This window comes from Amphiura filiformis, chromosome 20 (genome assembly GCF_039555335.1).
Source record: "Amphiura filiformis chromosome 20, Afil_fr2py, whole genome shotgun sequence".
NCBI classification, from domain to species: Eukaryota; Metazoa; Echinodermata; class Ophiuroidea; order Amphilepidida; family Amphiuridae; genus Amphiura; species Amphiura filiformis.
Window position 1 is genome coordinate 7411311 of NC_092647.1, and position 24646 is coordinate 7435956.

General features: G+C 37.8%; 1 protein-coding gene across 1 annotated transcript; it reads right to left on the reverse strand.

Annotated features, from left to right (window-relative positions):
- Positions 1-442: 442 nt before the first annotated feature.
- Positions 443-23872, reverse strand: LOC140141772 (uncharacterized). Its single transcript, XM_072163639.1, has 9 exons — positions 23655-23872; positions 19508-19621; positions 19189-19347; positions 17153-17289; positions 12897-12996; positions 6924-7024; positions 2685-2875; positions 1327-1467; positions 443-558 (listed from the first exon to the last, which is right to left on the reverse strand). The coding sequence occupies exons 1-9, from the start codon at positions 23763-23765 to the stop codon at positions 443-445; spliced, it is 1170 nt and encodes a 389-aa protein (XP_072019740.1). The 5' UTR covers positions 23766-23872.
- Positions 23873-24646: the final 774 nt, after the last annotated feature.

Sequence of the window (24646 nt, forward strand, 5' to 3'; positions counted from 1 at the left end):
TAATCTTGCTGAAACGAACGAAGCCTGTGTTTCAGTTGTTTGAGATCATAGTTTAATCACCAGGCGCGCTTGTACAGTTGTATGTGATTAGTGCTTAACTTAACCACTCATCCCACATTTAAACCCTGCGAGGCTTCACAGTGGTAATTGTTTTTGGCTTAAATTGTACACCATTTCAAATCAATGTTTGAAATACCGATGCCTTTTAACACTAGAATTTAGACATTAAGCAAACTAAAGTATATCATTCCTCGAAGTCTCCAGAAATCCAATCATAATGATCATGAGAATGATGAATAACGTTAAAATACATTGATAAAAAGGATAAATAAATTTATATACTGTAAAATTAAAATTAAATAATCTAGATACATGATCAAAATGCGGTCATGGTCAATGCCTTTTTAAGTATGACAAATAAAACTATGCGACACTATAATCTTCATTGCACTTGAAACGGTACATCGTCGGACAGTTCCATCCAGTTGTGTATGTTTTTGGTTGTGTTTTGCTTGATCACGGAGTCCATACGACCGTCAAATAGACCAAATATACCACCTGTTTGGAAGAGTGAGCAAGAATATCCGTAGCTTTATCGGGAGCTTTATACAAAGTGCGTTTAGTTAATCTATTGAATTAGCCATTACCTTTGTTTCAGAGGCACATTTTATATTAAAGGTCAATACATACAATACATTTAATAATATACTTTGTATTATCTCCTCTCAAGAACCTGTACATTACATAACGCACTTGCTCAATAAGGGACCGTTCACAAACACTTGTAAGGGGGGCCTGGAAAAATTGAGTTTATATGCTTTTTTTTGGGGTTGACACATAATTTTCATGTCAAAAGGGGGGCCTGAAATTTTTGAGGTCTGTAAGGGGCCCCGAAAAATTTCGCGATGAAATTTTTTTGCATCAGGCCCCCCCCCTTACAAGTGTTTGTGAACGGTCCCTAAGTATTTGACGGGATTCCGTCAATACCGTATTTTTTGTCGCGTCACAGACTGTTTATCCCCTCTACTGCCGCATCACGGGTTGTATGGTTAAGTGGCTGTGATCCTCGGCCACACGGCTTCATGGCTTTGACCAGCGCCCGTTTATATTGGTAATTGATATGACTGAATAGCTCAGATGGCAGAGCACTGGACTCGCAATCCAGAAGTCGCCGGTTCATTTTATTTCTCCCCTAGTTCTTCGGTGCTTTTATTTACATAGATAAACATGATACAGACAATGTAAAAGAAAGGGGAGACAAGCAAAGGTTTTAGGACTCGTATGTTTTAAGGAAGCGGCATTTTGATTATTTAGAAGAGCACCTACCAGTATGCATGAAGAGTATCTTGTTGCCTTGAAACCTTCCTGGATTCTCTTGAAGTTGTTGAACTAAGCTGAATGCAGCCTTTCCTGCATATGTTGCATCTAATACAATGCCCGTTGATTCGGTGACATTATAAAGAAATTCTGTCATGATAATAAGAAATAAAAAATGTTACGTCAGTGATTATTCTCTTCATCCTCATCAGTTAAATCGTAGCAATTCACAATTTTGATCTCTACATGACCTTTGACCTTGGAGGACCTCTGCTAGTATTTGCCCAATCATAGCCATTTTCATTCAAATCGTGTATATGACCCCCTGTCATATCCTTGAAACCCACAGAGGAGAAAGAAACAGAGCGCGTACAACCAGTCAAAGTCCCCGTGTATTATATGATGTCAGTTCTCGCATATTCATGAGGGCCGATTTTTCGATCGTGCCGTGTCTAACAATCACACCAGCGCTGCGTGCCTTCGCGTATACGCGATAGAGCGTTGCGTACTTTTGCGATTACGCGATAGACCGTGAAAATACGCAGTAATTGTGTAGCAGTCTCGCCTGTCGCATTTCATGGAACAATCGGCCATCATTATCGGGTGATGCTGAGACTTTGACTGGTGGTACGGACTCTGTTTTCTTTCTCCTCTGTGTTGAAACCCCACTTGACCCTTCCCATGTATTTTGACCGACCTTTGAGCACACAAAAACACAATTAATTTGACTTATTTATCGGAAAGTTTCCTGAAATACGTATCTTGGGCTCCCTAAACAGCATTACTTTAGGAATTATGGTGTAAATTTTTCTGATTTTAAAAACACTTAGAACCAAGATTTCTCGATGGCGTTAAACTTTTTGAAAATATTACAGTAAAGATCTGTCAAGTTCAAGGCCATCTACATCAATGGAAAACACCCATCAATCGACCTCAATGAACTAAGAACATGATTACGACCCACTGTTTGGTGCAAGCGACTCTTGATCAATATTTTCACATCATTTTCAGTGGCGTACCGTGGCCGCCCCAACCCCGGGGGGCTGAAGAAGAAACAATTTTGCCGCCCCTTCCTTAACAGCCCGAAAAGGTTGACCCAACGGTCGTGAAAAAAAAAAAAAAAAGATTTTAGGCGCTAGCGCCCTAAAAGCAACCTTTTTTCAAATTTTTTTACGCTTTTTCAATTTTTTGCGCCCTTTTTTCTTTGCTAATTCGTTTTGCCGCCCCCTTCGTTTTTGCCGCCCCTCTTTTTGCCGCCCCTTCTTCTTCCGCCGCCCCTTCGTTTTTGCCACCCCCTGCTTTGACCCCGGGGGGCTGGCGCCCCAAAGCCCCCCCCCCCAAAAAAAAAATACGCGCATGATTTTCACCTAATTCTTTCTGTTCGGAAACAGTAAATCCCAAACCACGTGCGTCCTCTACGATATAAATTATATCTTGTGCATTAACAGGTCCAGCGGAAGGTGACTGGGTCGACTTGCGTAGTCCTAATTCTTCTAACAGTCGATTAACCTCGTAAATTAAATGCGGTCCGTCATGTGCCACACAAAAACCATGAATTCTGTGGATAAAATGCGAAAAGAGGTCAAAAAACAATAATTTGACATTTTGTATTTCCTTACCTATGTGCTGCTGACAAAATACGCAAAAAAGAGGGGGTGGTTACAAAGTTGTCAGATTCTAAGCAAAACCAATTCCAAAAATGGCAAAAATTCTACAACAGGCTTCTATGGAAAAAAATATCAAAATGTTGTTTAGAATCGTTCATTGAATTTGGATTATTATTTGGGAGTAAAAGATAAGACAGCAATCTTTTATTATTTTTATTACTTATAATCTTTATTCAGGGTAGGCCCGAATCAGCTAACCGCTGGTCTTACCCGGGGCCCTGCAATAATACATATATACAAATTTAAAACAACATAGCATAAAATATTTAACTTCAACCACCATATCAACATAACATATCAACCATATTATAACAACAATATAATAAACTCAATACAGTGAGGCAACCTGCATAAGCACCACACAAAATATTAATTAGTGCTGTTTAAAGTGATGTCTCTTATACATCTCCTTAAAAGAAAGCAAATTTAGAGAATTTCTAACACATAGATCAATATGGTTCCATACTTTAACACCACTATGACTAAAAGAATGTTTAAAACACTCGATATCATAACCATTATTGAGTGGTGGAAGAGCTAGCTGACCAGAAGTAGCTTGTCTAGTATTACGATCATGGTTATCACTTACAAAATTGAACTTCTTAGATAAGTACTGCGGTGCTAGATTATGCAGAGATTTATATACCATAAGTGCTTTAAAATACTGATTGCGGACTGAAAGCCGCTCCCATCTAAGTTCATTAAACATGTAATCCGAAGGAGTGAAAAGTCAACACCTAAAATAATTCGCGCACACCGTTTCTGTAATACATCAAGTTTAGCAGTGTCATTTTTAAAGCGACCATACCAAGCTATGTTACAGTAATCAAAATGTGGCTGGACTAAAGCTTTGTAAAGAACATTAAGAGTGTTTATATCCAAGTAAGGTTTTACACGACGTAAAAGAGCAATCTTACAAAAACCTTTTGGATAACGTTCTTAACTTGCTTATGCCAATTCAATTCATTGTCAATTAAAACACCCAAACATTTCATATTATGTACACTTTCAAGTTCACAACCATTAATCATAACAGAAAAATCATTTCTTTGCACATTCTTAAGTTTAGCACCTGTACCGAGTAACATAATCTTAGTTTTGTCAGTGTTGAGAATTAATTTATTATTGTGCAACCACACCATAAGGGCGTCAATATCAGAACTTAATTTGTTAGAAATGTCACTGACATTATCACCATCAACAGACAAAGTGGTGTCATCAGCGTACATAGAAATGCTACCATGCTTAATTACATCACACATATTATTGATAAAAATTATAAACAACAAAGGACCGAGTATACTGCCCTGAGGAACACCAGTATTGACAGCGAGTGACTCAGAAATGGACCCTTTAAAAGAAACTTGTTGCGTCCTATCCGTTAAATAGGACCTAAACCACTTAACAGTGTTCTCGGTAGAACCAATGCCGTGCAATTTATTTAACAAAATATCGTGATTGACCGTGTCGAAAGCCTTACGAAGATCTATAAAGGCGACTCCAGTCAGTTTACCTGAGTTCATATTACCAAGCCAACCATCAATCATATCAGTGAGAGAAGTTTCAGTGGAGTGAAATGGTCTAAAACCTGATTGATGCTGATTAATTAGGTTATGCTCACTGAGATAAGAGTAAACATGCTTATGAACTGCCTTTTCAATTATCTTACTAACACATGATAAAATGGAAATTGGCCGATAGTTGTTGGTGTTATTCAAATCGCCCACTTTATGAAGAGGCACAACTTTAGCAGCCTTCCAAGCATTTGGAAAAATACCTGTACACAAAGACATATTCATTATGTAGGTTAGACTGTCTACAATGACAGGCCTGGCAAGTTTAAGTAATTTACAACTAATATCATCAAGACCAGTTGCCTTCTTAGTATTCATACTAAGAATTTCATTGTTAACAAACTCACGAGTAATATATGGTAAATTGAGTTTAGGTATTATTACCTCAATGTCATCCCCACAGTCTGAAATATCATCAATATTATTAACACAATTTGTATTTACATCATGGACTTCAACATTATCTTCAACATTATCAATCAATTCATTAGCAATATTGGCAAAGTAAGTATTAAAACCATTACACATGTCATCATTAGAAGACAAAACTTTACCATCTACAATAACAATAGATGACGGGTTTGCAGATGATTTAGATGGAAGGATATCATTCAATGCTTTCCACAGTTTATTAGAATTACCAGCACCTTGACTTACAGTATGATTAAAATACTGCTTTTTAGAAGATCTTAACATTGCAGTTACTTTATTACGGCAAACCTTGTATGCATCCCAGTCTGATTTTTCACCAGACCGTACAGCTTTTCGATGCAAAAAGTCACGGGTTGACAAAAATCTTTGGTTTTTTACCACAAAATAGTGAGATTTGAAGAGAAAATATTATCACTTTTCTAATTATTTGAAAGTTGTTTACATCAAGTGACAGTGCGAATCGCGGGAAAATTGAACGCGTATCAAACCTCGCGTATTGCTCTGCGTAGAATGTGCAATCAGAGCACATTATTTCAAATAAAGTGCTTTCACGTGTCGCGTTTTGACAAATCAAGCTGAATTTATACTCGATCGCCGAGCGATTGCGATGTTACGCTTTTGGAAAGCGATGAGCAATCGTCGAATTTTGCGATGCATCGCCCGTCGCTTTTGCATTTATACTTTATCACGGCGATAGTGATTGCAGACGACAATTAAAATATTCTAAATGCCACAAAATACATTTTTTAAACATCAGTTGCTGTCAATAATTATTGTTTTGAATGAATTCATAACCAAAAGTTAATAATCGAGAAAGGTAAATTAATCAGCAAAATAATAGATCCAGTTGGCTGTATATGATTGTTTGACGCATTCACGTGTCAAGCGATATCGCTGGGAAGTTGAGATTTTTTCAACTTGCAAATGCGACGTCGTTTTTGCCTCAGCGATTTGAATTGATTGATCGGCGCGGCGCGACGCTCTGGAAATGTAAGTAAACACTGAGCATGCGTGAGAATCGCTTTTCATAAAAGCGATCGAGTATAAATTCAGCTTCACACTGCGTAATATTCAATTATAGGTCATCCTAGTGCCAGTCTCACTACACAATTGAAGACTTAAAGGGCATGTCTATTGCAAAAACAAGTTTATATTTATTCGAAGAGAATAATTATTACATTACAAGTTGACACTCGTTGCAATTTTTTTATGCGTATTTCTCCTGAAAAAAAAGAAAGAAATTGTGTGGGTAAAGTTCGGGCTCACACGTGTTCTTCCCCGTTTGAAGCGAAATTACTTTTCAAGGCAGCTGGCTGATGACGTAAGTAAATGAAGCGGACACTATGTCATGCTCTCATTTACTTGTGTGACACAATCACAATCACTTTGACAAGTTTGACATTAGCAACAATGAGTAATTTGTACTATTATTGACCATAACAATGCTGTATAACAATATGCAGACTATTGTTCTCATTTGGGAAACAAAGGTCAAATCTGTCTCGTTCGAAGGAACTCACCGCTTAAGTTGGTTTTTGCGGAATATCAATTTTAAACGTCTTATTTTCTCAAAAAGAGTCATTTTCATTGTCCTCATAATATTAGCTTGCCAATGATATGATGTTGTTCGAGCAATATATGACCTTCAAGGTTAGCAACTAGGCTATTTTAAACTGTTACGATTTGGTAGCGAGTGTGTAGAAGAATTCAAATATCACAGATATACTTTTGTAGGTCCTGTGGTTCTTGAGTTATGTTGTAAAGAGGGCTGTAAGTTTTCAAAGTGTATGATTTGCAGAATGAACTTTTGCAAAACATCAAAGTGTTATTTTTCAATAATATATTGATTTAGATAATGAAAATCGAATGGCTGAAAACACTCAGTCACCTGTTGTTATAGCTTAATTTATTGTCACATTCCAATTTCACTTACCTAACCTTTGACCCGGTCAGATAATTACCTATGGCAAGACCTGCTACGTTCCCGGCGCTCCCAACACCTACGGCTATGTCACTATATTTGTCAAATAAACCCTAGGAATGAAAAAATTATGCGATTGTATAAAATTTAAGCGTTCCTAACATGATGTGGAATATAGCAAACATGATTCGACCTTTGCAGTACTTAAACCTGGTTAACAGGAAATTACTCCAGCAAAATCAATCGATAAAGTCTAGCTCATCCTCCACATTGAATGACGGTGAGTGTTCGGGTATTTATATGCTTGATAGAATTAAACCGTCTGACTAGACTATGCCATAGTCGATTTTATTAATCTTGATGAACGCATTCAGTTGAACTCGAAATTATACTAATATTTATTACATCAAAATACTAGTATAAAATGGTTATGAAAGAGTTTATATAATTATATTTGTGACAGTAAAAGTAAAGTATACGTAGGCTTATATTATTGAATGCAACATATCATAATGGCATAACTATAATGGCACTTCAATACTGAACAATTCTAATTTTAGAATCTGCCAGTTTATTATCCGAGTTAAAAATCGACTATGGACTTTTACTTTTAAGCAGAACTTTACCCCGGGACTACGTCCTCTGAAACACACTGTCGATCATACTTGTTTATCAATCAAATCTAACCACAAGACTAAGCATGGTGGCACAATACGCGCTAGATGCATAGGTTCATCGACCAACTTTCGCGCCAGCACAAAAGCGCCGCATTCCATAGATAGTTGTGTACCATGTATAGTTAATGGTAATGGTACGTGTCGGGAGGATTTTTAAAAACAATAACGAGATCTGGGCGACCAATCACAAGCAAGATTCATTTAAAGATGCATTACATCATGACCAATTTTAGTTAGGCAAGAAATTGGCCTAACTCTCCATAGAGTCCCGTGTTAAAAATGTTAACCGCAGGTCAAAGTCAGTAGTCCACTTGGGAAGCTAACAAACAGGGAGTGCGGCGACTAAAAAGATCAGATGTGAAAATCTATCAATTGTGCACAAATAATTGAATCAGAGTTTTAAGCTTAAATGTAATAGCCAGAGTATGCACAATTGGCAAGTGGACTACGGAGAAGTCTACCGTCTGACCAGCTAGTATTCTCCTCCGCCGTCAGTGTGATTCCAGTCACTCTACATACCGTGTTGGGAAGGTGGCGGAGACTAAAACTGTATTGACGAACACGCATGCGTTAAAAATGATGTAGCCTAGGTCGAACAATAGCGTGACGTAGTTCCAAACATTGCCCCTATGAACAGGCACCCTCCTGATGACATGTGGCCCTTTGGGTATCACTGTCGCTAAAGGAATCCGATAGCAACGTTTGCAAATTACTTATGGGATCTGAATACAAGGAATGTCCTATCCTGATAATATCAAATAATTTTGATTTTTTGACATTCGCGATATAATACAAATTTTGTGGCAAATTATTGAAAATTCACATTTTTCATATTTTTGAGAGTCCTCGAAGTAAAGTTTATAAATCTAATGATGTATACTTTTTGTAGGTCTACTAAACATTTTTAGGTCTTTTGGGGATAAAAATGTGTATCTTCAATACGAAAGGTCAAACTTTCCAAATGATGGACGGTTTTTTTCTCCCAGCTACATACACCTTAAGGTTATACACAATTTTGCCATTTTCAGAAGCAAAATGGGATGCACGTAGCCCCTTTAAACTTATCTATTTCTGGAAATAAATATCGGAGAGAGAAAAACGCAAACTACGTCTAAAAGCTGAAAGTGTAAGGGTCATTATTATGCTTGAATTTTCCACTTGGCTCAAAATGAAATGTACTTTTCAAACATTTCAATTTTTTTTCAATATCCGGAGCATCAAGATTTTTAGGAACACGGCCATAATTTCTCATTGGAAGTGGCGATTTTGTTGGGAACTTCGACGCACATTACAAACAAGTCAATAAAAGAATGTGCATATTCATTCTTGATATTGGTTGTCTCGATTTTTATGTAAGCTTAAAATGTTAGCCGAATTTGAAGTAAAATGGCCTCCACTTGTATGTCGTTTTGTAACCAGTAATAATAATTCCGTGCAAGATTTCATAGACAAAATTCTGACCTACATTATTTCTATAAACCCTCCTCTGCATGCAGGTGCTATTTAAATTTTTATTTCGATAGCAGAAAATTGAGATATTTGCTATTTTTCCGACTCGCTGCTGCCAAATTGTCTAGTTTCGCGATAAAAAGATACAGCGAAATCAATTTTTTTTCGAACCATTTCACCTCGTTTCGGCTTGTGCTTTGAAGTACAAACTTCAAAATTGATATAGTGATTCTATATTTCAAGCTGCGTCATACTGTGTTTTTCTTACCTCTGATTGTCGCTGCTCAAGGCCAAAATTCGAAATTTTTTGGACAGAAGTGACACTCTCATTTTTTTTTTAAACACGTTGTTTACGTACGACGGGCTGTATTTGCCTGATTCCTTTCGTCACAAAGTGGTGTTGCCGAGTTTGGATTTTAAGATATTTAGGTATTTTCTAGCTTAACATCTAGCGCCAATGCTGCGCTTGCAACAGGTAGATATTTAGAAATCCATTTAAGGTATGGGTATGGGTATGGAAAGTGGGGATACCAAAAAATTGGCATATGCCTATATATAGGCTATATGCAAAGGGATGGGGCATTTTGGCAGGCCAAGGGGAGGGGCCACAAAATTTGGCAGTCCAGGGGGTGCGGACAAGCGATTTTCGGCTGGCCGAGATGGGAGGCAAGCGATTTTTAGCGAGTCGCTTGGAAATGTTGGCTTATAATTAGTAGGCTAATACCGGTACTGATTGCACAGCCTTTCGAGAAAGCAATTTTTTGGCAAGCCGGGGCCGGGCAGATCGAAAGGAAGAATGACTTTACCTAGCACACATTAAAGGGGCATTTCGTGATCCACAGCCTCATACAACCCCATAGGCCTACGTCCTTTCTCACAAGTTAAGATTTTTATACCAGTCATCCTGCTCTGGCCACATGTTTAGGCATTTTCACGCAGATCAATTCATTAAGCAATGGAAAATATTGCCAAATTTGAATTTCGTTTTAAAAGCCTAGTCCCCATTAAAAAAAACAACACTAATTTTGGGGGATTAAAAAAGTTCTGTAAAATGAAACATAAGGCTGCCTCAATCCTAATTATTCATTTAATAGGCCAGGCCTTCATTTCTGAAAATAGCGGGAGCTCAGTTAGTCACTCTCCTATGTGTATAGGCCTACTGAGGAGCTTGACAAGGAGCTCAATTATATAATATCAATATTAAACCATAGGATTTTCAAGAAGTGAGCAGCTCAATAAATGCCATTGGTAAAATTATTGGGCCTACGATTTTTATATTTTATTTGACTGTGATCCGTTTTTCTATAGGCTATATACATGCCTACACTGTATATATAGGCCTACCTTTAAAATTTCTAAAATTGGCGGAATTGAACAAGCTCTAAGTTTCTCATACGTCCAGCATAACCAAGGGCAACGGGGGGGGTGGGAAAGCCCTCTAGCTATGGCCATACCCGTAGTGGCGGAACCAGAATTTTTTCGCGGGGCATGGGGCCCGGGGAAGTGAATTTGAGACGGGGCACTTATTGCACTTGAAATTGCCGCAAAAAGTGGAAAATTACATAATTGTGGGATTTTGCCTAAAAACTGGATGGGAAAGAAAAAATATTGGGGGAAATACTGCCCCCCCCCCCTAGCGGCGCCACTGCATATCCATCCATGATGCTAGAATGACGGAAGTTCTGGCGCTGAAATTCAATTTCAATATCACGAGTTTTTATCAGGGATTTTACCAAGGGAAGGCGATAGGTGTAGGATTTTGCTGATATACCAGGCAACACGAGAAAGGTGTGGCTAAATAAGGGAGTGTTCATTATAAATATTTTCCATTATCATACTTTTGACGCCGAGAGCATAATTATTTGAAGCGTACATCGTGTCAGTCACATGGTCACATTATTTTCTGTTGAAAGAGAAACGCACATGTCTCTGATTAGCTCGGGGATTAGCTACTGCGCGCTGCGTGCTGGTCTGTTGTTGTCGAGTGGAAATGGTAAATTTATGAATGAACTTCCGCAACTTTGCAACATCATCACGCAGCGGCGTAGCTGGGATTTTTTCCAGGAGGGGCAAGACTGTAGGCCCTATGGGGCGGGGCCCAAATCCACCAAATTTCCCACTGGGGGCGGGGGCCCAAATAGACAATTTTTTTTTTTTTTTTGGTAGGCCTATTGAGCTGTATTTCATATCGTTTGGATTCGCCATCTCTCTGCCCCTCCTCTCACCCTCTCTTTTTTTCCTCTTCCCCCCCTCTTTCCCTCTTTTTTTTCTTTGCACTAGGGGCGGGGGCCCAAATAGGCATTTTTTGCAATTGCCCCCCCCCCCGGCAGCTACGCTACTGTCATCACGGTAGACATACGCGGTAGGCCTACAAGCAAGGCTGTCAACTCTCACGCATTAGGTCACTTTCTCACGGTCTCACGCCAAGGTAGTATAATCTCACGCCTAGGTAATAAATCTCACGCAAAAAGCTGGAAAATGAGTAAAATCTCACACATCGTCATGAATAATTTGTTGCTCCTAGAGAGGATAGGGGTTGATATTTTTAGCAGGGTACAATTTGTCTTGTTTTTTGACGTTGAAGTTCCAGATTCTTTTTTTTATATGTTATTATTCATTTATTTATTTATACCCCGGATTTATACCCTGTACGTGGGGAAAAGTACACACGGCAGCTACAGAGAAACCACGAAAAACTCCTGTGAAGTGCATGAAAATGCCCCGAAAATGTGCCAACCGAAACACCCGAACAGGAAGATAAAATAAAAAATAAAAACCCAAAAACCCAGGAAATTTCCCGAAATAAGTTCCAAATTCTTTGTCCCCCACTAAAATATATTATGAACACTCCCTTATGAAGTCTGCCCTCTTCCGGCTATTCTGGTAGTAGGCGTTGACAATTACCTTCATATTTTTGAAGCATGTTTGAACCCGATTTGTTCTCTATTCACATTTTTAACGTTGCAAGTAACATTTCAAGACCTCTATTTGTGACAGGTATTTAATTATCTTGCTAGAGATGTGCCTAAAGTTGAAATTCAATATAATTCGAGAGATATAAAGTTGTTGAATATCAGTTTAACACCATGGATCATATGGGCGTCTTATATGAACGATTACGATAACTAGGCAAAAATGGCTGGGATACAGGTTGTGTAAATACTACATAAATATTCATGAACTATACAGATTCCATTCTTCTCTAATAATAAAGATGTCAATCACTCTCCTAGACGACAGTTGCTTGGCGCTTGTAAACAAATCGAATAATAGTGCTTGATAACAGCTAAAAAAGTAGGCTAAAAACACATTTTCACACATTTTTTTCCGGATTTTTTTAATTTCACATGATAAGTAGACATATTTTCTTACGTATAAGGTAATAATATATTTTTTCTGGAGGTAAAGCCCTTCAACACTTTGTTTAACCTTAAGTACATATCATTTGATGCATAAAATTTACTTCGAGGACTGTTAAATGTCAAAAATATAAATTTTAAACAATTGGATATAAAATTTGTATTATATCACGAATTTAAAAAAGAATCAAAATTATTTGATATCAGAAGGACATGCCTCGTATCCAGAATGTAATTTTGGTGTGTCTGATGAAGATGTGCTCTCATGTCCCACAAAAAATACCGTGTTTTAGATTCTTCTATGTATATTGATAGTACAGAGAAGTTTAGATACACTCTCCACATATGTTTTCTTATTAAGCATTACAGTTGATCTGCCTTTGTTGGCAGCGAGAACAAGAATGCATGAATCTGTGTAATAAAAGCTTGAAAAGTAGGCATATGACGCGGATTGTGTCCATCCTTAAACATCAATAGAATTAAACTTAAAAACCACCTACCTGGTCCATGAGTTCCCTAAACCCTTCTATGCAGCCGAATACTCCTATTGACGTCGAACCACCCATATCAATTGGATACGCATCCACTTTTTTGTCTTTTCTGAGAAATTAAAGATATGACATAAGTATAGAACATTTGCAGTACACCATTGTACACAGTGTTGGGCGATATTATATTTATTTATAACATTTGGCACAAGGCCATGCAGATCCAATATTGATTACACAATAAATTGAAGGATTGCCCTTACATTAAAATCAGAACATTACAAGAAAATACATATAATCAATACAGAATAAAATAAAACAAAAACTAAATTATGTGAACTGGTTAGAGGAGGAGGCAAACGGATAAAATGATCTCTGGGACAAAGAAAGCCGGCGGAAAGGAACTTGAACAGCGTGGGAATTGAGGTTTCGTAGACCGGGTCTGGGAAGAGACTGGAAAGGGTTGGGATAAGAACAAAGATTGGCAAAGATTTTAAATAAGTGACACAGAGAAGCAACATCACGACGCTTACTAAGAAGAGGCAGGTCGGAATCCAATAGAAGATCCTCATGGGAGAGGTTCCAAGACTGAAGAATGACACGACAGGCGAATCTTTGAGTAGACTCAAGACGGTTGGTAAGGGTTATATTCAGAGGATGCCAAGTAGTACAACCATACTCCAGAATGGGGCGAACCAAGGCCAAGTACAAAGAACGACGGATGCTGAAGGGGGCTGATTGGAATGATCTATGAATGAAGCCGATGAATTTGCGAGCTTTTCTGCATATGTGATCAATGTGAAGATTCCAGGAAAGCTTGCCAGACAGCGAGACACCAAGAAATTTCGCAGATGACACACGTTCAATAGGCAGGCTGTTAAGAGTGAGATTGAGATCCGGAAAAGGGTCCTTCTTAGTGGAGATGACCATGGCTTTTGTTTTAGAGGAATTGACAGAAAGGTGATTAAGGGAGAACCAAGAATGGATGGAATCAATGTCGGATTGGAAATCAACCAAGTCATCAGGAGCAGAGATAGGCTTGAAGAGAGTAGTATCATCTGCATACAGAACAAGAGAACTGTTTAAAGAAAAGGAAGAAAGACACAAGTCATTAAACAAGAAATAACAGAGGCCCCAGGACAGAGCCCTGGGGAACTTCAGAAAGCACAGGAACAGATTGTGAGTCCACACCACGGATAGCAACCAACTGGGACCTGTTGGTCAGGTAAGACCTGAACCAAGAGAGGAGTGGACCGGAAATACCAACAGCTCTGAGTTTATGGAGCAGAGGGCTGTGGGGGACGCGGTCAAAGGCTTTGGATAGATCAAAAAGAGCCATGGCGATGCTTTTGCGATCCTCTAGGCGATTGTACTATTCATAGAAAGCAGTTGAGAGTGCTTCCGTGGTGGAAGACTTGGGTAATAAACCAAACTGTCTGTTAGTGAGAATATTATTGCTGATGAGGTGCTGCAGAACTTGACTATGAATAACCTTTTCCAGAAGCTTACTGCAAATTGGTTGCACATGATGCAGTCATGGTCCATGGCAAAGGCGATTCGACCTTTGTGGCATTAAACCCAGTTAACAGGAAAGTAATCCAGTAAATCGATTCAGTAAAGCAAATAAGCTCATGCATTCGATCACTAACGGCAACAAGCTTCGGTCGATTACCCCAGCTGCAGCGTGTGTAAACTCTAATTTGCATAGAGGCTGTACGTGAAATTATTGATTGGCTCCAAACAAAGGATTTGAACCGGTGCACGTAATCATGGCGCAGTGCAGTCCATTCAATCAAATGTTGTCATCAACCTATTTGATCGCAGTGCATTGTTATGTGTGTGAGACGAACTGTCGCGGTTGATTGCAATCAAACAAACGATGTCTTATGTATTACTTTGTTCTGTGATGAAAATCGTGATGTTTTATTCAATCACTCTTAAAAAATGTATTTCTTTTGTAGGCCTATTACTTTGTTTTGTGATGAAAATCGTGATGTTTTATTTCATCACGCTTTAAAACAAACGATTTCTCATGTATTACTTTGTTTCGTGATGACAATTTTGATGTTTTATTTCATCACTCACGAAAAATTGATTTCTTATGTATTACTTTGTTTCGGGATGAAAATCGTGATGTTTTATTTCATCATCACGCTCTGAAACAAACGATTTCTTATGCATTATATTTGTTTTGTGATGAAAATCGTGATGTTTTATTTCATCACGCTCTAAACAATAATTATAGTTACATGCATTTCAAGAAAAAAATCTTATTAAAACGGTAGGCCCTATGTTGTTTAGAAAAAATGTAGAAAGTGATGATGATGATGATGTCGATGATGATGATGATGATGATGATGATGATGATGATGATGATGATGATGATGTCTCCAAAAGTGTCCCGGTTTGTTTTTCTTGCCCTAAATCGTGCGTATCTATTAATAAGGCACTTCAATAATCAATAATCAGTCCCGTGACGGCCTCCACTAACTAGCTACTAACTTGGGTTTATGGGCGCTGATATTTCATGTTCACTGTCACTTATTTATCAGAAAAGTGCGACCATTTGTCAATCACCTACAGTACCCAATTTCGGCATACTATATAAGAAACTCATCATGATGATTGCCAGAGAATAGTTAAAATGTAGCTTGTACCGTTTTTTTGTGGCATCCTTCAGAAGTGAGCGGTCCGATACCAATATTTTCGGTCAAATCTCCATTCAATTAACACGGGGAGTTGGCTAGCTATGCCTTGCCCTCACTCATATTTTACAAAAGTGCGACTATTTCTGAACATCTAACCTAGCTGTAATTTTAGGTCATGTTAGAGAAATATATTTGCTAGAAGTTTGGAGAATAGCTAACATATTGGCTGGTTATTTTTCACACAGTGATGTTAACTAGGCAAGTGCCCATTCTTCCAACGTAGATCATTTGTAGGGGTCACGCGTCAATGGTGAGAGCACTGTGTATTGTGTATAGGAAAACGGAAATTTGTTTCTGATCATTTTGTATTTGGCATAGATTTCATCATATTTGTTTTGTTTTTTCTATTTTCTGAAAAGAATATATGTTTCTTGCGACACATTTTTCGCAAGTCCCCATTTAACCAAGGTGGATTTTTTGATTTACACGAGACGGTCTTTTGAGGGACACATTCAGTGATATTAAACGTCAATGAAAAAAGAATGGAAATTATTCCATGCACTATCAACATCCTCCCCTTTGGTGAGTTGGTAAGTGGACAATATATAATTGGCCTTTTCCTAGTCGGCTTTGCTGTATTGCCAGATTTTGCGGCATACAACGTCGGGTTTGGTTAGCTGAATATCAAGACTGCAGTGAATAACAGAATGATAACAAGCACCAACAGATGAAGGTAATTGACATTGGTAATCAAATCAGGATCATTACAATATATGTGATCAATGAGAGAGGGAGTACTGTTGGGTGAGTGAACGTTATCTGACCTGTAAAGGCCTATAAATCATTTTTGAGACAGGCTGTAGCATGAACACGATAGAGTGCCGAGTAGCAATTCACTATAAACCCTCCCTATTCTGGTGTATGAAGCGCTTCAGGCGATTCACCGTGCGCGAGTAGCGATCAAGCTTTTGTATCAACAGAGGGCGGTGTTACTGATTTTTTTAGCAGCAGAAAGTTTGTACTTGGATTTTATTCAGCAATGTCATCGCCCCCGATATCTTCATGGCAGAAATCGCCATGGTAGGTTGAATCCACAGCCACGCATGGCCATTTTGTTCCGACCTGTTTAATAGTTTTGAGACGCATAATGAGCCGAGGGACATCCGACTAAGGCTACTGACAATAGCCTGATAACTGACTCTGTGTGTGAGTGAGCATATATACGCCATGAGGTCATCTGCTTTTAGATTGCTTCCACGAGTGGCCTACAGCGCACTCTAGTTCGGCACAGAATTTTTGTCAGTTTTTGAGCTCAGTACGCACGCTTCTTTCTCAATACGCAAGCTAACGACTATCATATCCATTCAACACATATGTTCAAGTGCAAGGGAAAAAAATGGCTTCTTTAGAAGAAAAAATTACGGGAGATATTCATCATTTTCTACCCCGGTATCCAAAGATTTATCGTCTGAATATCAAATCGTGCATTGCACATTCACGTGTATCGATCCCGGGTATTGAATTTAGTGTCTCTGCTGTACCAAGTAATTATTAACCAGGCAATGTCGGTCATGTTGGTGTGTGCCGTATGCCGTGATCACAACAATGATAAATACTAACTTTAATTTATCAGCAAGCTGTTGTATCCGTGGAAGTAATTCTGTATAGATGTCAGCTTTATGAGGGGCCAGGTAAACTTTTGCTCCAGCCATTCGGTATAAAAGCGTATTTCCGGTGCACGGTACTTCATCAGGATTCTGAAATAAAACATGTGCAATCATTTTAATTAAAATTACAAAGACTTTTAGTCACAACACACCAGTTCCGTTTGGTGCGGATGGGACCGAGTTATGGCCGTCGGCCGAATGAAATCTAACCATACCTTAGCTTGTTGATTTGTCTACACGACTGAGCAGTTTTAAAATCTCTATTATGTGTGCCGCACAGCCGTCCGCGGCCGGTACGCGTAATTTTATTCTGCAACCATAACAGGACGCAATACGAAAACGCATAGTAGGCCTGCCCTACATACATGTAAATATGAGGCTAGAGTTTGTTTCCATTATTATTTCCTCTTTCTTAATAAAATAAAAAGAAATTTTGTAGAATTAAAATTCTACAACGGTTTAGCTGGGGTTCGAACCCACAATATATGGATTCATAGTCCACTGCCTACACCACTGTGCTATGAGTCGTTGAGCCAGAAAGGTATTTGTTTATCATACTTATTGATTACGGGATAAAGTGCATACACACAATATACTATTAGTATATTGTGTGTATGGTCTATTACTAGTATAATAAATACGTATCATACTGCAGTTACTGTCCATTTTCCTATACATAATACACAGTACTCTCACCATTGACGCGTGACCTCTACAAACAGTGCATGTTATAGCCTATGGGCATTAATAATAAAATAATAATAGTTAAAAATAACCGGCCAATATTTAAAGTATTCTCTGAAATTCTAGAAAATATAGTTTTGTAACATGTCCTAAGTATTTAGCTAATTTAGGTGTTTGGAAATATTCGCACTTTGGTGTATTAGGAAGGATATGTAAACGACAGATAACACCAAAAAATATGAAGAAATTATTTCCAAACCGTGTTAAGTCTGCAACGATTATGTTTCTCATTTTCAAGAATGCTGGTTAACAATAAGCAGACTATTGTCTCATTTCGTAAACAAAAGCCCGTTTGCTTTATAATCTTTCACCCAACTGAAACTATAATACCAGCTCATTGCTCATTGCACAGGTAAAACAGAAACATGTGTAGTTATCTTGGCTTAATAGCTTTTAATGGGCCCGGGGGTCACTCACTACTTAACTTGCTACGTACCCGTGTCCAAGAAAAACGTCTAAAGGGTATGTTTTTCACCACACAACGTCATCGACGTCTTTTTGAAAAAGGGGTACTTTTTCAGAAGGCATCGCCATTTAGAGGTCCTTTTTCAGCCAAATCCTTAGACGTTTAGGGTTAGTAATATTATTGTTTGAGTGAGTTTGCACTAATTTGATAAAAATCACCACTTTTTAATTGATTCTTGTTACTTTTGTGCATGTTTTCTTCAGGATCTATATGTCTGCAACATCAAAAAGACACCTTGAGTATCAAATTAGCTCATTTCCCTGTTTACGCCACTTAGGGTATCAATATAGATATTTCTCAGTTGACGCCATTTAGGGTATGGTTTTTGCATGTGCTACGCGGGTGCTACACCATTTAGGATAGGATTTTGCATGTGTTTCGCCATTAAGGGGTGCAATTTGGTTATGTGAAAATTCGCCATTAAGGGTGCATTTCAGAGGTGTTCGGACGCGGGTGGGAGGCACTTTTGTGTGAGAGTGACCCCCCCCCCCCCCGGGAATGGGTTAATGGGGTTTTTAAAGTCCTGCAAAGGTCGTGGTGAATTCTACTGTAGACATGACTGCATCATGTATAATCTCCTAATCCTAACCCTAACCCTAAACCCTAACCCTAACCCTAAACCCTAACACTTACCCTAACCCTAAACCCTAACCCTAAGACTCTAACAATAATGAACGTTGCCTCGGACTATGCGGTTAGTAATATATTGCGCCTTTTTCTTCAGATAAACAATTCTTATATGTTTTTCAAAAGTTGAAACTGACTTTTGTTATACTAACCGATGTCGGCGATCTGACAATGAGATGCGCCTGGAGACCAAGTCTACGGCATGCCAAGGCAGTACATCGGCAATGATTGGACACTATGCTACCTGCTGTAATTACGGTTGTGTAACCTCTATCGACGACATCTGCCAATATAAATTCCAATTTTTTAACCTGAAGAAATAACAGACAGTTCTTAATGTGTTATGTGGTGTCAAAGCAAAATCCATTTTTTACCGTGCAGGTTTCAGATAATATTGCTATGAAGAGTAGTTCGTAAAATTCATAGTACATGGCGGTGTAGTGAATAGAAATGGCCAATAGAAGTTTATACCTTATTACCAGAAAGTTCTGCTCCAGTCATGTCTTCTCTCTTAATATAAACTTCAAAGTCATCCGGGATATTAGGAAGATACCATCGATGTATAGGGGTGTCATCATTACCAAGCTGTTCAAGAAAAATAGAAACATTTCGTTGTTGCCGTTATTTCATCTAATATATAATTGAATACCAGAGTGGAAGAAGGGCCCAACTCCATCAAACATTTTTTTGAGATATTAAGAAAAAACTTAATATTTGGAAAAGTTTTATAGACAGAATGTTTTCATCTTCAGGGGACCTTTAATACATGAACATACAATATTACATACATTCGAAATTATATATGTTTCCATGGCAACAGTACAGGTCTTAATACGAGCTGGAGTTGGACCCTTCTTCCACTAATATAATGAAAGTGCCAGTTCAGTGTTATAAATAGCTACAGAAATTTGGTAATCACCATTAATTGCACAAGTAGAACTCATGTATAAATATATTAGCAAGAAAGTTTATAGTAGAGAAAAGCAGATTTCATGGATGAACACAAATTCATCTTTAACCCTATATTTGTGGAAGAAGGGCCCAACTCCACGGAGTTGGGCCTTCTTCCATGAAAATCATGATTAAGTGTTCATGGAAGACTATTTAGAGAGTGGATAAGGAAGAACAGTCTGCTGGCAATAAAATGCTGGGTCTAACTCATTTTTGTAAAAAATTAGAGTTGGGCCCTTCTTCCACTCAGGTATTCAATTATTATTTAAGATACTAGTAATGTATTCTCAACCCACGGAGCTTATGGAGCACATGCTACAGTCTGCATGAACCGGGGAACAGATTATTGCCTGCTGTATTTTTTGTGGAACGAATATGGCTTGTATATAAAACACCGAGGCAGTCAATAAATTCTAAAGTGTAAAAAGTACATTATGAAAGTTGTTTTATTATGAAATTTAATGAAGTAGGCTTATAAAATATTATTTTGTTTCACAAATTTAAAATACTAAAAATTACACCGACGGTGTTTATTTACTTTCAGAGACACCCTGCATTCATTGTCCGGCCTACTTCCACGGTGCATGAAGCAACAATCCTGGAAAAATTGTGTTGGGACACTTGCTGCATCATTTGCATGGTTTTCCTCGTCATTTGCGTATTTTACTTGGGTTTTTTTCAAACCATGTTTTGCATGTACGTTAAAACCTCCTTGAAGCCATAATCTTCCCCACCCCACCAACCAATGTCGACTCCTGGTAAGGGATACATTATTTGTTTCTCGGGGGGGGGGGGGGGGGCAGGCGGAATTTGTTTTAAATTCTAATGTATGCCTTTATGTTAGAAAATAATAATCAAGCACGAATCACATGGTTTTATTTTTTTAAATCAGATTGGCCATAAAACAGTCGGCTCTCAGCACGCGATATTCAAAATTCCCGCGCCGAAATTGTCTAAGTGAAATGACGTAGGCCTAATGGCTGTGCTCAGTTATCACCAGCCTTCATTGTATTACTGGGAAGTCATTGCACTCAACATTTTCGGCACCCGGGAAGTTTTATTGCGGTAGACTTCTTTTAAAGCGGAATATAAAGTATAAAAATCCAAGAAAGGTTGAAACCATGGACATGGTAAAGTGCTCAACCAAGAAGGGAGCTTAATACATGATAAAACTTAGATGATCCTGCTACATTTGTTTTACAGAACTGTTTCGTAAGGGCCGTAGCCCTCACTTTGTGCGGAATATAAAGTATGATTTTTTTTTAATTCTACCTAATTGTATTTATCTTTATTTTGTAAACTATATAAATTAATTAATTTTTTTACATGCATAGAGCTATAATCAGTGGTCCAAATCTTTGACATTTTTGATGACTGCAAAAATTGAAGAGGAAGTTATTCCATATTTTATTATCGAAACTAACTTTAAAAGTCCTAAGTCTACACTCATAGAAATGACTTGTTCGCATTGTTGGCGCAATTCAAAAGGAGTAAGTTTGGACAACTCAAAAATAGTGTAAAAGTTGCCAAAACAAAATTCATTTTAGTTATCCGAACTTAAAAAATGCTGAAAAAGCTTTAAAAATTCCGTCAACTAATCAACTTTGTTGGCATTACTTAAAAAGTTGATGTAAGTCGTTGCGTCAACTTTTTAAGTAATGCCAACTTCTGAATTCAAGTTCAGGGAACTTAGAAAATAAACAAGGTTCAAAGAACCGATTAGTTGAGTTATTGTAACTCAACATGTAAGTTGATGTAACTCGTTCATATTAAGTTACTGGTACTGTTTTGAGTTATTCCAATTTGGTACTTTTTGTTACTTTCTTACTTAATTCACGTAATTTCATCATTTTCTGCACAATTAGCAGTATTCAAATATTTATTTTTGTAATCAGTGCAAAATTTTGTATACTATAACACACCTATAGAAAATTATAAGCTAACCTAGTGCATCATCGTTTCCTCGAGCACTGTTGGAAAAGACCGAAAACTACAGACAATGCTGATTTTACACTGGAAAAAAAAAAAAACCTCCCTCCCTCATCAATTCATGAAAATCCTCTGGACGAGAACCAAAATATTAATTTTATACGGCCTTAACTCATTTCAGTCACAAAGACACGAAAGTGGCCCACGAGCTGATTTGGCACTACTTTGTACAATTGCCAATATCCTCGCTTGTAGAGCACCGATTTTATTGGAACAAAGCTTATGTAGAAGTAGAGTACTACACCTGGTTAATTTGTGCCTATTTTTGCATTTTTCTCAAAAATTATAGCGCATTGGTGACAAGTAAGATATGTGTATTATAGGGCAAGGACTACAACTACTGCACTGAAAATTCAGCAACTCAAGGCAAGTAGTTATTGATTTATTGATCAAATATTGGGTTTCCTCATTTTTGACTGTAACTCCACAACTGTTGCCTGTGCTGAAATAAAATTTCCAGTGCAGTAGTTGTAGTCCTTGCCCCTATAATATACATGTTTTACTTATCACCAATGCGCTATAATTTTTGAGAAAAATGCAAAATTAGGCACAAAATTGGTCAGGGGTGTAGTACCCCCTTAAGAAATTACCTTGACGACCAATTCATTGAAAACTTAATATAATGCATTGTTGGAACCCGTAGCTGGACCAACGTCATGTCTATAAAATTAATATTTTGGTTCTCGTCCCCTCCCTCCTCAATTTCTGGGATTTGTCAGATTTTTTTGATTTTTAGATTTTTCAATTTTTTCAGACTTTGGAATGATTTATGAAGTCTTCATACATATAAATAAGTTTATTAGAGAACAAGCATCACTTCCAAGTCTTTTTGTGGTACTCTAGGGGTTTATCCTCAGAATCTCACATTTGAAAAAAAAAAGGGCCTCATCGTTTCCTCGAGCACTGTTGGAGAAGACCGAAAACTACTGACAATGCTAATTTTACATTGAAAAAAAAAAAACAAAAAAACACCTCCCTCCCTCATCAATTCATGAAAATCCTCTGGACGAGAACCAAAACATTAATTTTATACGGCCTAATGTACTTCGATTGCGCTATAGGTACACTCTAACTTTTGGCTATAGGTAGCCTACACAATCCAACTTGAGGTAAAATTTTGAGATAGGCCTATAAATGTATTAAAATGATAAAAGAAGGCTAGGAACTTTGGCATGTCATGCGCACCTATTTATCAGGGGAATAAAAGCGGCCCTAAGGCCGTGTAAAATTAATATTTTGGTTCTCGTCCCCTCCCTCCTCAATTTCTGGGATTTGTCAGATTTTTTATTTTTTTTAGATTTTTTCAATTTTTTTAGACTTTGGAATGATTGATGAAATTTTCATACATATAAATAAGTTTATTAGAGAACAAGCATCACTTCCAAGTCTTTTTGTGGTAGGGCCTACTCTAGGGGTTTATCCTCAGAATCTCACATTTGAAAAAAAAAAAAAAAGGGCCTCATCGTTTCCTCGAGCACTGTTGGAGAAGACCGAAAACTACTGACAATGCTAATTTTACATTGAAAAAAAAAAAACAAAAACAAAAAAAAAACACCTCCCTCCCTCCCTCCCTCATCAATTCATGAAAATCCTCTGGACGAGAACCAAAACATTAATTTTATACGGCCTAAAGAAAATAGTGGTTAATACATACTGTATAAGAAACTCACACACTTACATGCACTTTGTACTTCGGAACGCTCTGTAATTCAGCTGCCCATTCTGGAGGCTTATAAGGCACAAGAAGGTCTCTGGCATTAAATGATGAGGTCGATTTGTGATCCGCCATAGCAATGCATAGACCTGCAATTTGTTATGCAGTCAAATGGTACACAAGCAGTACAGGCCAATAAACCTAAACAAGGCTTTCAACGAGTGTATGAAAGTCTTTGTATTTACTCGTTCACAGTGTATAAGCTTATACGTAGGCGTACATGCATGACATGTATGTTTCGCTCGCTTGTATCAGCAAGGTCAAGTTCTTGACCCAAACGTATAGGGCGCACACCACTAAATAAACGCCATCGAAAACCACGTGAAAATACAAGAAGGTAGGTTTGTTTTCAACACCATGTAACAATGTTTTTAACTTGTGAGCGCCCTTTATTAGTCCATCTAGAAGGAGGAGGATAGTCCGTCTAATCTTTATAGTAACTTTTTGCACAAGATTTGCAATTTAAAGTGAATTGGCCATTGCTCATTATGAAGCTAGTATCCCGGGGCTAGTATATGGACAGTATATTGTACTCTTTCATTTAATGACATAAAAATGTGAAAAAATATTGTAAGGTACACTTGAGGTTTTGACTTTTAAACCTACATTTTGGTCAACAATTGTGTTTAGATCGTTTTAAAAAGATTTACCACATTCGCCTTGCTATAAACATTGAATTTTTTAGGGTGACGTGTTAGCTTTGGAGCTCTTTCCTTCAATATAAAAGAATTTCTGATTGGATGAAGGGAGCACTTGAGGTTTTTATAAAAACCAACCACAGATGATATTTTCCACTAGATCTCACACAGCTCTTATGATGCTATGCACTCAACCGTGTATAGTATAAACACAGATTGCGTAGAGGCTAGATTCGATATGCTATCTGTGTACTCGGTTGTATCGAGGTAGAAACTGCGTAGATGCATTTATAATAAGAGAATCATTTTGTTGCCAAA

What these genes read in the sequence shown, in the direction of transcription:
- LOC140141772 (XM_072163639.1), bottom strand. Translation starts at nt 23,765, where the DNA reads ATGGCGGATCACAAATCGACCTCATCATTTAATGCCAGAGACCTTCTT. An exon ending in TTAGGGAACTCATGGACCAG is followed by an intron (nt 7,025 to 12,896) that starts GTAGGTGGTTTT and finishes TTTCATTCCTAG; the next exon opens with GGTTTATTTGACAAATATAG. An exon ending in GATACTCTTCATGCATACTG is followed by an intron (nt 559 to 1,326) that starts GTAGGTGCTCTT and finishes TCTTCCAAACAG; the next exon opens with GTGGTATATTTGGTCTATTT.